Below are 12,745 nucleotides of genomic sequence, written 5' to 3'. Positions count from 1 at the left end.
GAGGAGGGTAGAAACAAAGGTCAGCTCTATCTAACAGAACAATCACTTTGAGATTATTTTACAGATCACCAAAAAAGAGGAGGATATGCTTTTTGTTGTGTGCACCTGTGTACAAAACAGAACGTTTTCAGGGTTGGCACTGGAGATCTGTAGGAAAATACATTGGCACCCAGCAGATTCTGTGAAGCGCAAAGTCTAACCTGCAGGAGGGAGGTGGTCTCTCCACCTGTATGTGACTGGCTGGACAACTGTAAACATGGGTCTCTCTCTGTCCCTCTGGGTCCTCTGCTGTTAAACAGACCCGATGAGGCTCACCACCAAGACGTTGAGCCACCTCTGACCTCGGTCTCTGGTTCTTACCTGCAGGTCCTTGATGTTGGGGAAGGGGATGCCGATGGTGACCACTGCTCTGGCGTTGTCGTCTGTGAAGTCCAGTCCTTCACTCACCTTCCCTCTACATACTGCCATCAGCAGAGCTCCATCTGGGGGGGGGGGGGCAGAAACAACACCAAAGGTATCCAACACCAAACATTTTATAACTGTTTGTGCACAGCTACTCAATGCTGAATTAACAAATCGGTGCTCTGTAATCCCTGGCAGAGAAGAGATAGACAGACAAAGATAGAGAGAGAGAAAAAGAGAGTGAGAGATAGAATGAAATAAAGAGACACAGTCTCACCTCTGTCCCCTGCAAACTCTCCACTGATTCTGATGGCATCATAGTACACCTGCAGCAGCTCATCAAAGTCTCCCTTCCCTCCTCCTCTGGGCTCTGTGATCACAGTCTTCCTCTCCTCTAGCTTCTCCCACAGCCCTGTGTTGGTCCAGCGGTCACGCAGCTTGTCCAGCATCTAGGAAAACAGAACACCAGCAAATTGATCAGGGCTTCATGCATGCATCAACAATATTAAACAATGTGATTTGTTCATATCTTTTTCAATTCATATTTTTGTTACTAATTTTCCAAACTCAGTCATCAGCAAATTCCTGAAGTCTACACTACATAACCTTCCAATAAATAAATATCAATTGGTGCTAACATGAATCATGCTTGGCACCACTATGGGATAGAAGCTATTCTTCACATGGGTATTAACCTGTCTGGGAAAAGTGCAAAAAAGTTATATTACTGGTCGTAGAAACATATCAAACGAAGTATAGAATCAATCTTTAGGATGTTAACATAAATCTTCAACAATGTCCCAACCGGAGAATTCCTTTGTCTGTAGAAAAGCAATGGAACGCAAGGTAACTTTCACATGACCGCACGTCACGAGCTCGTGGCTGCTGGCAGACCACAGTAGACGCCTGAAACAACGTTCTAAAGACTGTTGACATCTAGTGGAAGCCTTAGGAAGTGCAAGATGACCAATATCCCACTATCGTCAATAGGGGCTGAGTTGAAAAACTACAAACCTCAGATTTCTCACTTCCTGGTTGGATTCTTTCTCAGGTTTTTGCCTGCCATATGAGTTCTGTTACACTCACAGAGATCATTCAAGCAGTTTTAGAAACTTCAGAGTGTTTTCTATCCAATATTACTAATAATATTCATATATTAGCATCTGTGACTGAGTAGCAGGCAGTTTACTCTGGGCACGCTTTTCATCCAAAAGTGAAAATGCTGCCCCCTATCCCAATGACGTTTATGACCTAATGAAGCAACAGAGCAGGAGTTGAGACTACAGTAAACAGGAGGAAAAACTAGGGCCATATTAGACCCAAGAAATGTGGTCCACATTAGAACACCCTGAGAAAACCTTTCACAAAGCAGCATAATATACTCCTCTCACATGACATACAGAGAAATAGGTTTCCAGGTTTCCTTTCTACAACTCCAAACTGTTTTTAGAGTTAGTGGGTGCACCTTGAATCTGTTCAGGGATACACAGTACAGTACACTGTCCTGACAGCTTGGCATCCAGACACTGCAGGTATGTGTGTGTGTGTCTTAAAGTCTGAAACAAAGTTCACAGCATGATGGCACGTGAAGCTCCTCCGCCCCCCCCAACCCCCCAGCCAGCCGCTCTCCCCTTTTTGCCCTCCCATGGCTGTTCCCCCTCCCCTTCCTCCACAAAGTTGAAGCGTTTAAACTCCTCTCCTCCTCCATCCGTAATAAAATCACTGTAGCTGTGGTTAGTGCAAAAGTCACGGTCTCTCCTGGGAGGAACATTGATCTAAAAGCCCTCTCGTCAGCTCCTAGCAGAGATCTAGTCATGTCTCCACCACAGCGGATTGTTCACATGGCTTCACAATCAAAGAGCTTCTTCATTGGTTTGGAAATGTGTTTGAAGGGTTAAGTAGAAGTTATTGGTGTCTTGCAGTCAGCAGGAAAACTTCTCACAACAGGGCAACAGGGCTGGGTTTGCTCCTGGCTACAGGGGGAAGGCCGAAACATAGGGGGTTTTCATACAGGCCTTGCTGTCCCTGTTAAGTGAGATACAGAGAGACTAGGACAGAGAGATTGACCGAAAGAGAGAAATTCAAAGAGAGAGATGGGGACAGAGCTGAAAGGGAGGAGGGGGTGTTTGTTTGGGCCCCGTTATCCCCCTGTCCCTTGTTAAGTGTAAATGTGCTGTTTACTGTCAGTGAGCAGCGGCGTACTCAGAGACAATACCCAAAAAGAACCCAGGCAGTACGTGGTTTAGATCAAATAATTATGTATGAAAAAAATAGATAAGCAGTTAGTAGGTTACTCTAACAAAGTGAGAAAAGGGAAATTAAACATTACAAGAGGGTGGATGGATGGTTCCTCTAGTTCCTGGCACACTAAGGTGACTGACTAGCTACAGCCTGTCTGTGATTGTGAAATGAAGCAGAGGCAGATTTCATCAGGTCGCCTCGCTTAGCGCCACAAAACAAACGGGAGGGCCGGGAAACAGAAAAGTTTCCATCAATAAAACATGACACTTTCACAAAAGCCTCAGCGTTACATCGACAAGGCCCCCCGCTGCTCTTTTAGCAGCTTTTCATTCGTCAACCACCACCACAACTCCTCCACAAAACTGGTTGTCCCAACAATTGCTTTCGATCCAATCCTGACTGACAATGGGTGAATTATTAAATGTTATGTACTTTAGGATGTGAAACAAAACAGTCATTATCTTCCATGCTGCACTTGAGGAAGACCAGAGGAGAGGCCGATTCAAGGAGGAAAAAGGGGGAAAAAAGAGGGTGAAAACGCTCCCAGCAAGGAGGGGAGAGGAGACATGCGAAGTTCACCCTCTTGCTGATCTAACTGATGGTCTGGGTCACTGTAGTCAGCATCTTGGATTGTTCTTTATGTAGCCGACGTAAACTTCTGCCAGGGAACAGCGAGTAACCTGATAACAAGGGAAGCGGAACCCAATAATAAAAGGCCAGCCAGGGCTCTTAAAACACAGGGTATGCTTCACAAATGGCACCCTATTCCCTATATAGTGCACTACATTTGACCAGAGGCCTATGGGACATGGTAGTAGTGCACTATATAGGGAGTAAGGTCTCATTTGAGACACAGAAGGAACACATGCACTTGAACAGCACAAACGGTTCTTGTACAGAGCTTGTTGTTTACATTCCCTGAGCTGTAATTTGTAAAGCCCTTATAAAAGCGGGGGGCGAAATACAATCCAGTCAGTGCCACTCCAGCAGGAGCCCCTTGGCTTGCAGCAGGGCCCAGGGTAATGGTCCCTAATGCTTTTATCTCTCAGACACTAAGAGTAAACATCACTCTGGCTGTGAACCAAATAGAACCCTACTCCATATATAGTGCACTATTTTTGAGTCAGGCCATAAAAGTAGTGTACTTGATAGGGAACAGGGTGCCATTTGGGACAAACACTCTGTGTCTCGTTGCCCTGACTGATGCTGCCATTTAATATTGAGCAGATTTTCCTTAATCTTGACTGAGTAGAGCCGGGCTCAAAGGCGACGAGGCGAGGCAGGGCAGAGAATAGGCAGGGAGCATAGACATTAAAACCAGTAGCTAGTGATAGAGCTGACATCATCCACGTATTCCTATGCAACCAATGGTTTATTTGAATATGAAGCGCGCCATATCGCTGAACCTTATACCTCAGTGGGCTGAATGCCCCCTCCAAAAACACAAAGGATCATGGTAACGTCCATCTAAAAACATTTTGTTTGGCCATTCTGGCGATCATAATTTACATAGGCTTTCTAGGGCAGACCAGGGCTTTCGGCACCGCTAGGTTGCTACTCATTAGCCGACCATCAGAGCTCGTGACTTCAGACCGGACACTGGGGACCTGGCAGGGAGACGAGGAGGGTTGGCTAGGTCTAGGAGAGGAGAATGTGCTACTCTATGGAAAGGCAGGCAGACAAGTGAAAATCACCTAGCTATTCATCAAGACTCGCCTCCTCTGCCAGACAGCTCACCTTGACCTCCAACTGATCCAACCAAACTAATGACAGCTAATGAAATGTTGCAAGAACTATGTACAAGCAACCTATGAACACCAAAGAGAGGACCTGTGTACAGTTTGTGTGTCTGAGTTCACACGTAGTACAGAGAGTATGACTGGAAGGATGCCATCGTGTGCCATGGTGTGTATCTTCACCTTCATGACTCATTTAAGGGCATTATCTGACGGGGAGGTGGTGTATCTACTGGGCCCACATCGGTCTGAGGCGGTCTGCTGAAGAGCTACGGCAAATGTCAATCTGCACTCTCGGCTGGCGCCCAGGTGCACAAACACAACAGGAACGACCCAGCGCACCCCCACCACACACACATTTTGAAGTAAAATGGCTCCTTTTGAATTTAACGGTATTGTACTAAATTTAGACAAATATGAAGGAAATAGAAACTGAAGAAGGTTGCAAACATGGTAATCAAACCCCCGGCCCCTAGTGGCAATGTATAGTCCACAACCACTGGCTCTCCAGCAGGGCAGTGCTAGCATGACCCCTCATTCAAAACATGGGAATCAAACCCCCGGCCCCTAGTGGCAATGTGTAGTCCACAACCACTGGCTCTCCAGCAGGGCAGTGCTAGCATGACCCCTCATTCAAAACATGGGAATCAAACCCCCGGCCCCTAGTGGCAATGTGTAGTCCACAACCACTGGCTCTCCAGCAGGGCAGTGCTAGCATGACCCCTCATTCAAAACATGGGAATCAAACCCCCGGCCCCTAGTGGCAATGTGTAGTCCACAACCACTGGCTCTCCAGCAGGGCAGTGCTAGCATGACCCCTCATTCAAAACATGGGAATCAAACCCCCGGCCCCTAGTGGCAATGTGTAGTCCACAACCACTGGCTCTCCAGCAGGGCAGTGCTAGCATGACCCCTCATTCAAAACATGGGAATCAAACCCCGGCCCCTAGTGGCAATGTGTAGTCCACAACCACTGGCTCTCCAGCAGGGCAGTGCTAGCATGACCCCTCATTCAAAACATGGGAATCAAACCCCGGCCCCTAGTGGCAATGTGTAGTCCACAACCACTGGCTCTCCAGCAGGGCAGTGCTAGCATGACCCCTCATTCAAAACATGGGAATCAAACCCCCGGCCCCTAGTGGCAATGTGTAGTCCACAACCACTGGCTCTCCAGCAGGGCAGTGCTAGCATGGCCCCTCATTCAAAACATGGGAATCAAACCCCCGGCCCCTAGTGGCAATGTGTAGTCCACAACCACTGGCTCTCCAGCAGGGCAGTGCTAGCATGGCCCCCATTCAAAACATGGGAATCAAACCCCCGGCCCCTAGTGGCAATGTGTAGTCCACAACCACTGGCTCTCCAGCAGGGCAGTGCTAGCATGGCCCCCCATTCAAAACATGGGAATCAAACCCCCGGCCCCTAGTGGCAATGTGTAGTCCACAACCACTGGCTCTCCAGCAGGGCAGTGCTAGCATGACCCCTCATTCAAAACATGGGAATCAAACCCCCGGCCCCTAGTGGCAATGTGTAGTCCACAACCACTGGCTCTCCAGCAGGGCAGTGCTAGCATGGCCCCCATTCAAAACATGGGAATCAAACCCCCGGCCCCTAGTGGCAATGTGTAGTCCACAACCACTGGCTCTCCAGCAGGGCAGTGCTAGCATGGCCCCCCATTCAAAACATGGGAATCAAACCCCCGGCCCCTAGTGGCAATGTGTAGTCCACAACCACTGGCTCTCCAGCAGGGCAGTGCTAGCATGACCCCTCATTCAAAACATGGGAATCAAACCCCCGGCCCCTAGTGGCAATGTGTAGTCCACAACCACTGGCTCTCCAGCAGGGCAGTGCTAGCATGGCCCCCCATTCAAAACATGGGAATCAAACCCCCGGCCCCTAGTGGCAATGTGTAGTCCACAACCACTGGCTCTCCAGCAGGGCAGTGCTAGCATGGCCCCCATTCAAAACATGGGAATCAAACCCCCGGCCCCTAGTGGCAATGTGTAGTCCACAACCACTGGCTCTCCAGCAGGGCAGTGCTAGCATGGCCCCCCATTCAAAACATGGGAATCAAACCCCCGGCCCCTAGTGGCAATGTGTAGTCCACAACCACTGGCTCTCCAGCAGGGCAGTGCTAGCATGGCCCCCCATTCAAAACATGCCATAAGGTTCCACAGCAGTCCTGAGATGCTGTTGGTCCACGCAACAACATGGAATGAGGAGGACTACAGTATTTAGCCAGTCTCAGAGTAACAAACAGGCACAACTAACAGTGAATAATTCATAGTGATTTCTGGGTATGTGTGTGAGAGTCGCTCAGCTTCTGGTCATAAACAACATGGTAGAGTGGGCCGGATCTCTGCGTTGTCTGGTCTGGAGGGTCGAGTGTCACTCTTAGGCATTGAATTGTACACTTCTCTCTTTCGCACGTCTTCGCTCCCTCCATGCCCGGCAAATTCTCCATATTTCACCTCTTTCCGCTCCCCCCCAGTGTCGGTGGGCTGTGTTGCGACACGTCACTTTTCTCCTAGCGCCTGATAAATAATGGAGTTGGTCTTGGGCGACGGTAGTATTAATTAAACATTAACAGGAGACGTGTTGCAGCCTTGAATTATACATTTTGGGACTGTATCAACAGTGGACTAATGAAACAAATATCAAAATATAGTTTGAGTGGAATTCCCCTTTATCGCTGTAGCTTAGTGAAACATTTAGACCACAACAGCAGCGCACCTCAAGTTCCCACTGTAAAAGGCCATATAAAACATCATCTCAGCTGGAACTTTAAAGACGGATATGTGCCTGTCTGAGCAAGGTGGCCCACAAACAGACACACACTGTAGAGATGACCGCACACCTTCAGCTGAGTAATAATCCTTAAGTGTGGCTGGGAGACAGCAGGGTGTGTGTGTGTGTGTGAGCATCCCCCAGCCTCCTCCTCAGCCCCCTTCAGGCGCCAGTGCGACTGCGTCTTCACACAGACAACTAGGCGACATCAACCCTAATGGCCCTTATCTCAATCTGCTTTAAAAGCATCTTGCGTTTCCCTGCAATCTTTTCACCTCTGCAAATCCCACTTTTTAATAAACCCACCTCTCCACCCCTCTCTTCCCAACCCCCAACGGTGTGTTTTGTCCCTTTCCTCTAGCGGTGCGTCCAGACGGCGAGGCGCGGGCAGAGGGGTACCGTGGTTTTAATGGGCATTAACTGGGGGGCTGTTGAAGCTCAAGTGCTACAAACCACAGCTCCAGGAGGGCTCTGGGAGATGTCTGAGTGTGTAATGTCTGCATGAGAGTGTGTGTATGCCCACACACACACACACACACACACACACGTGCGTACAAGCGTGAGAGAGAGAGAACCTTTAACTGTGTGTTCTTGAGTTGTAATGTATGTCCTGTGGGCGTATGCACATTCAGAGTGTGTCTGCCAGGAGTGTGTGTGTATCTGTCAGTGGGCGACAGACAGAGCCGAGAGGGAAGGAGGACGCCTCTACGGCCTTTGTGTGAATGTGGCCTCTGTCTCTCAGTACTGCAGCCTCTCCGATAGGCATCACCCAGACACACTGACAAGAGGTGAGCCTGGAGATGACCCATCCTCTGTCTCTCACACACACACACACGACTCACCGGCTCCAGAGGGCCTCAGACTCTCCAATTAATACCCCAAGTAGCCCCTCATCTCTTCATCTTTAAGCTCTGAATGTCTGCACATTAAATATTAATGCACAGAGGGCATAGAGCTCCTACACTAGCCATCAATAATACACAATATCCACCCAGAGTTGTTCTGCGGCTGTCTGTGCCCGCCTGGCGTCATGGCTGGGGGGGAAAATGAGAGGGGAAAGAGACAAAACTGAATCCTAAGAAGAGACTGTCAGCTTTCCTTTCATATTCTGATATCATTGATATAGTCTCAACTGGATAGTCAGCTAGAGGAAAAGCTGGAGCTTTGACAACACCAAAGGGTCAAATACAAACCATAGAACTATTGTATATAAGCATAAAGAATGAGTGCAATGTAAGACACTAAACAGGCACACAAGTGGCCACACAAAGGTATGCAGCGTTGTGCAAAAACGCTAACAAACCTTCACATGTAACACACTCGTATGTGTGCACGTGTGAGCTCCAACACGCCAACAGTGACATGAGTGAGCCAGCTGGGCCATAAGTGGACTGGTGACAGAGACCGAATGGAAATCTATTATTGATGGAGGAAAGCATAACAATCAAAGGAGGACCAAGTATTTATCAATGGGCCTTAGAAGTGTCTGAAAGGGGATACAGGGTTTCATGTAAGGTATTTGTTGGCTTACCGCTCTTTAAGAGATACCCATTAACTCTACATTACAGCTACTCACCATATATGGACTCTTAGGACCTCTTCCTTTGTCACTCAAATCAAAATCTAATTTTATTGGTCACATACACATATCTAGCAGATGTTACTGTGGGTGTCGCAAAATGCTTGTGTTCCTAGCTCCAACAGTGCAGTCGTATTTAACAATTCACAACAACACACACAAATCTCAATGGAATTAAGAAATGTATAAATATTAGGACGAGCAATGTCGGAGTGGCATTGACTAGAACACAGCAGAATACAGTATATACATAAAACACGAGTAAAACAGTATGTAAACATTATTAAAGTGTACAGTCCCTTCAGAAAGTATTCAGAACCCTGGACTTTTCCCACATTTTGTTACGTTACAGCCTTATTCTAAAATGGATTTAATAGAAAAAAAATCCTCATCAATCTACACACAATACCCCATAACGACAAAGCGAAAACTGGTTTAGACATTTTTGCAAAAGTATAAAAATTCAAAAACAGAAATACCTTGTTTACATAAGTATTCAGACCCTTTGCTAGGAGACTCGAAATTAAGCTCAGGCGCATCCTGTTTCCATTGATCATCCTTGAGATGTTTCTACAACTTCATTAGAGTCCACCTGTGGTAAATTCAATTTATTGGACAAGATTTGGAAAGGCACACACCTGTCTATTTTTATTTAACATTTATTTAACTATGCAAGTCAGTTAAGAACAAATTCTTTTTTTCAATGACAGCCTACCCTCGGCCAAACCCGGACAACGCTGGGCCAATTGTGCGAAAGCCTACGCGACTCCCAATTACGGCCGGATGTGATACAGCCTGGTTACGAACCAGGGACTGTAGTGACGCCTCTTGCACTGAGATGCAGTGCCTTAGACCGCTGCCCCACTCGGGAGCCCTTGGGAGTCTAGAGAAGGAAACCTGCTGAAGAGATGAAAACCTGTTCCAGAGCTCTCAGAACCTCAGACTGGGGCAAAGGTTCACATTCCAACAGGACAACAACCCTAAGCACACAGCCAAGACAACGCAGAAGAGGCTTCAGGACAAGTCTCTGAATGTCTTTGAGTGGCCCAGCTAGAACCCAGAATTGAACCCTATCGAACATCTCTGGAGAAACCTGAAAATAGCTGTGCAGCAAAGCTCCCCATCCAACCTGACAAAGCTTGAGAGGATCTGCAGAATGGGAGAAACTCTCCAAATACAGGTGTGCCAAATTTGTAGCATCATTCCCAAGAAAACTCAAGGCTGTAATCGCTGCCAAAGTTGCTACAACAAAGTACTGAGTAAAGGGTATGAATACTTATGTAAATGTGATATCAGAAGCAGAGCTGCCATGTCTGTCGGCGACATCTTATGTATCTTTATGTTGAAATCAAACAAAATGTCTCTACTCTCTACTTATTAACTCAATTTCCTTCTCACACCAGTTGTGACAAATTTGCTTATACACTGCAAGGATAGCATGAGAGTACATTAAAACATTCAAACTCAATATGTGGTCTCTAGCCCCTCCTGGTGGTAAACGGTAGGAGCTGAAGACGTTTTTAAACAAGAGAAAGAGTGGTTCAGCTCAGTGGTTCTTAAGCAAAACGTTTTGCATACGGAAAACAAAAATCAATTGGAAATATTTCAAACCTCCCCGAACTAACTTTAGCAAAGAGACTGGTCTTACCTTGTAGGAGGGCAAAAAGCAGAGCACTCCCCTTCCAACGGCCTGGCAGACCCGGAGCAGCAGGGCTCCCACCTCATCCTGGAAGGCATAGGTCTCAGCATGCTGGAAGGTGGCACACAGCTTCCTCCCCTGGGGGCCAGAGCCCAGTGTACCCACCCACACCTGGCGGAAGGACAGGGACACGTCAGACACTGACTGAACACACTGAGCAGGGGTATACCAACTCACAAGTATGCAGGATGTGACTGTTTATACATTGAGGGGGTAAAGATGCCATTCTGTCAGGATAAAATTCATGAAGGACAAGACCCAGTCAAATCTTATTCATTTGGGCTTTTTTTGCTTGGCTACATAGTCCAGTTCCTGTCTGAGCATAGTTAACCATTTTCATTTTTTATTTTTTACCTTTATTTAACTAGGCAAGTCAGTTAAGAACTAATTATTATTTTCAATGACGGCCTAGGAACAGTGGGTTAACTGCCTGTTCAGGGGCAGAACGACAGATTTGTACCTTGTCAGCTCGGGGATTTGAACTTGCAAGATTCCAGTTACTAGTCCAGCGCTCTACCCACTAGGCTACCCTGCCGCCCCACCATCAATCAGACTGTTTCTGGATCCTATGATAAAATCACCACCCATAACACCTGAAGTGAAGGCAGAGATTTCTACTGACCTGTGACTTGCTGATGACGTGGCTGGCCTCTAGCTGGATAGAGAACTTGACCCCCAGTTCTGAGGAGAAGGATCCCATAGGAGACAATGTGCCTGAGGTCAACACGATGCTGTGAACACTGTCCGAAAGGTCTGAGAACGCCTGCGCACACATACACACACAAAGACCACACCCCTTAGGATAAAGTAATATAATAATACGCTACTTATCAGTAACAGGTACTTTCCCCCCCAAATAAACAGGATACAGTACATCCTCCCTGCTACTCACCACCGCAGGGTTGAGGCACCAGAAGCTGAGTGTGTGTACGAGGGTCTTGGTCTTGGCACTGTGGCGTCGGCGGTTGGGCCTGGCGAAGAAGCCCTGAGCATCTGGCACGTCTGGAGCAGTGGTCCAGGCGTAGGACTGCTGCAGCGCCACGCGGTAGTCCTCTGCAAACCTGACCACGGGAACATAACCAGGACAGAAGTCTTCGTCAGTGATCGAAAAGTGTTTGTATAATGTATTTTGTAGTATGTTGTTGTGTTGCTCTTGTTTTTCCACCCTGACTACAATACACATTTTCCAATTAGGACAATACAAATATTGACTGATTGTTAAAGACTTGTTCACAGACTGCCTCTGACCTGCTCTTGTCCCTGTAGAGGAAGTCCAGCACCATGAAGAGACTCTTGAGGACAGAGGAGCTGGCTGAGCTGATGGTGGGGACCTCCACGGTGTCCTCTCTCCCGTTCACCAGCCCAACTCGCTCCTCCTTCTCCAACACCGCTGCCAGGTGTTTCTATACCGGGGGAGAGATGAGGGAGGGAGAGAGAGATGGGGGAGAAAAGAGAGATGCTGTAGACCTCCATTCTAAACACACAAACCTTGCAACAAAAAAGAAAAAGGGGTAAAGGTGAGAGAGATCAAAAGACAGGGACTGAGACAGAGAGATAGGAGAGAGGAGACCTAGGTGGTCAACAACATTATCTGACCTGCAGCATGGCAAAAGTGTCAGCAGTGATGCCCATGGCGTGGAAGAGTCCCAGAACCTCCTTGCCGTTCCACACCTTACAAGACATCTCATACTCCCTTTCAGCTAGAACACTGCAACTCTCCTGCATCCAGCTACACCACAGGAGGAAGAGACAGCCATGAGAGGCAGCCATCTTAGAACTACTGTTTGATATTGAGGAAAGTCTAGTGAAGATATTCTTTAGAAGTATTGATTACATTTAAATAAATGTTTAACCAAGACGTGTTGATTAGTAGACCAGTTGTGCTTGTGTTGGCCTAGAAAGAAAAACATGCACCAGAAATAGAGACAGGTAGAGAAACACTGCAGTAGTTTCAGTAGGGGCGGAGGTGATGAGAGGGTTTGAGCAGGCTGCAGCAGAAGACCCAGAGGGGTTAGGGTCTACCCAGAGGGGTTAGGGTCTATCTAACTCCAGGAGGTTAGGGTCTACCCAGAGGGGTTAGGGTCTACCCAGAGGGGTTAGGGTCTACCCAGAGGGGTTAGGGTCTACCCAGAGGGGTTAGAGTCTACCCAGAGGGGTTAGGGTCTACCCAGAGGGTTTAGGGTCTACCCAGAGGGTTTAGGGTCTACCCAGAGGGGTTAGGGTCTATCTAACTCCAGGAGGTTAGGGTCTACCCAGAGGGGTTTGGGTCTACCCAGAGAGGTTAGGGTCTATCTAACTCCAGGA

At 47.7% G+C, this 12,745-nt stretch overlaps 1 protein-coding gene across 2 annotated transcripts in view; it reads right to left on the bottom strand.

Moving 5' to 3' along the window:
* LOC135552846 (Fanconi anemia group J protein homolog) overlaps positions 1-12,745 on the bottom strand; it is a 47,675-nt gene that overhangs the window by 24,114 nt on the left and 10,816 nt on the right. For both annotated transcript variants that reach the window (XM_064984749.1, XM_064984750.1), the window contains exons 10-16: positions 12,038-12,170; positions 11,690-11,844; positions 11,334-11,502; positions 11,064-11,204; positions 10,391-10,552; positions 680-851; positions 361-482 (exon numbers count right to left, since the gene is read on the bottom strand). In XM_064984749.1, the coding sequence (XP_064840821.1) occupies positions 361-482; positions 680-851; positions 10,391-10,552; positions 11,064-11,204; positions 11,334-11,502; positions 11,690-11,844; positions 12,038-12,170 (1,054 nt within the window). The remainder of the gene's footprint in view (positions 1-360; positions 483-679; positions 852-10,390; positions 10,553-11,063; positions 11,205-11,333; positions 11,503-11,689; positions 11,845-12,037; positions 12,171-12,745) is intronic.

This window comes from Oncorhynchus masou, chromosome 13, assembly GCF_036934945.1.
Source record: "Oncorhynchus masou masou isolate Uvic2021 chromosome 13, UVic_Omas_1.1, whole genome shotgun sequence".
Classification (NCBI taxonomy): Eukaryota; Metazoa; Chordata; class Actinopteri; order Salmoniformes; family Salmonidae; genus Oncorhynchus; species Oncorhynchus masou.
Note: the sequence above shows the minus strand (reverse complement) of the source record. Positions and strands in the feature narration are given on the sequence as shown.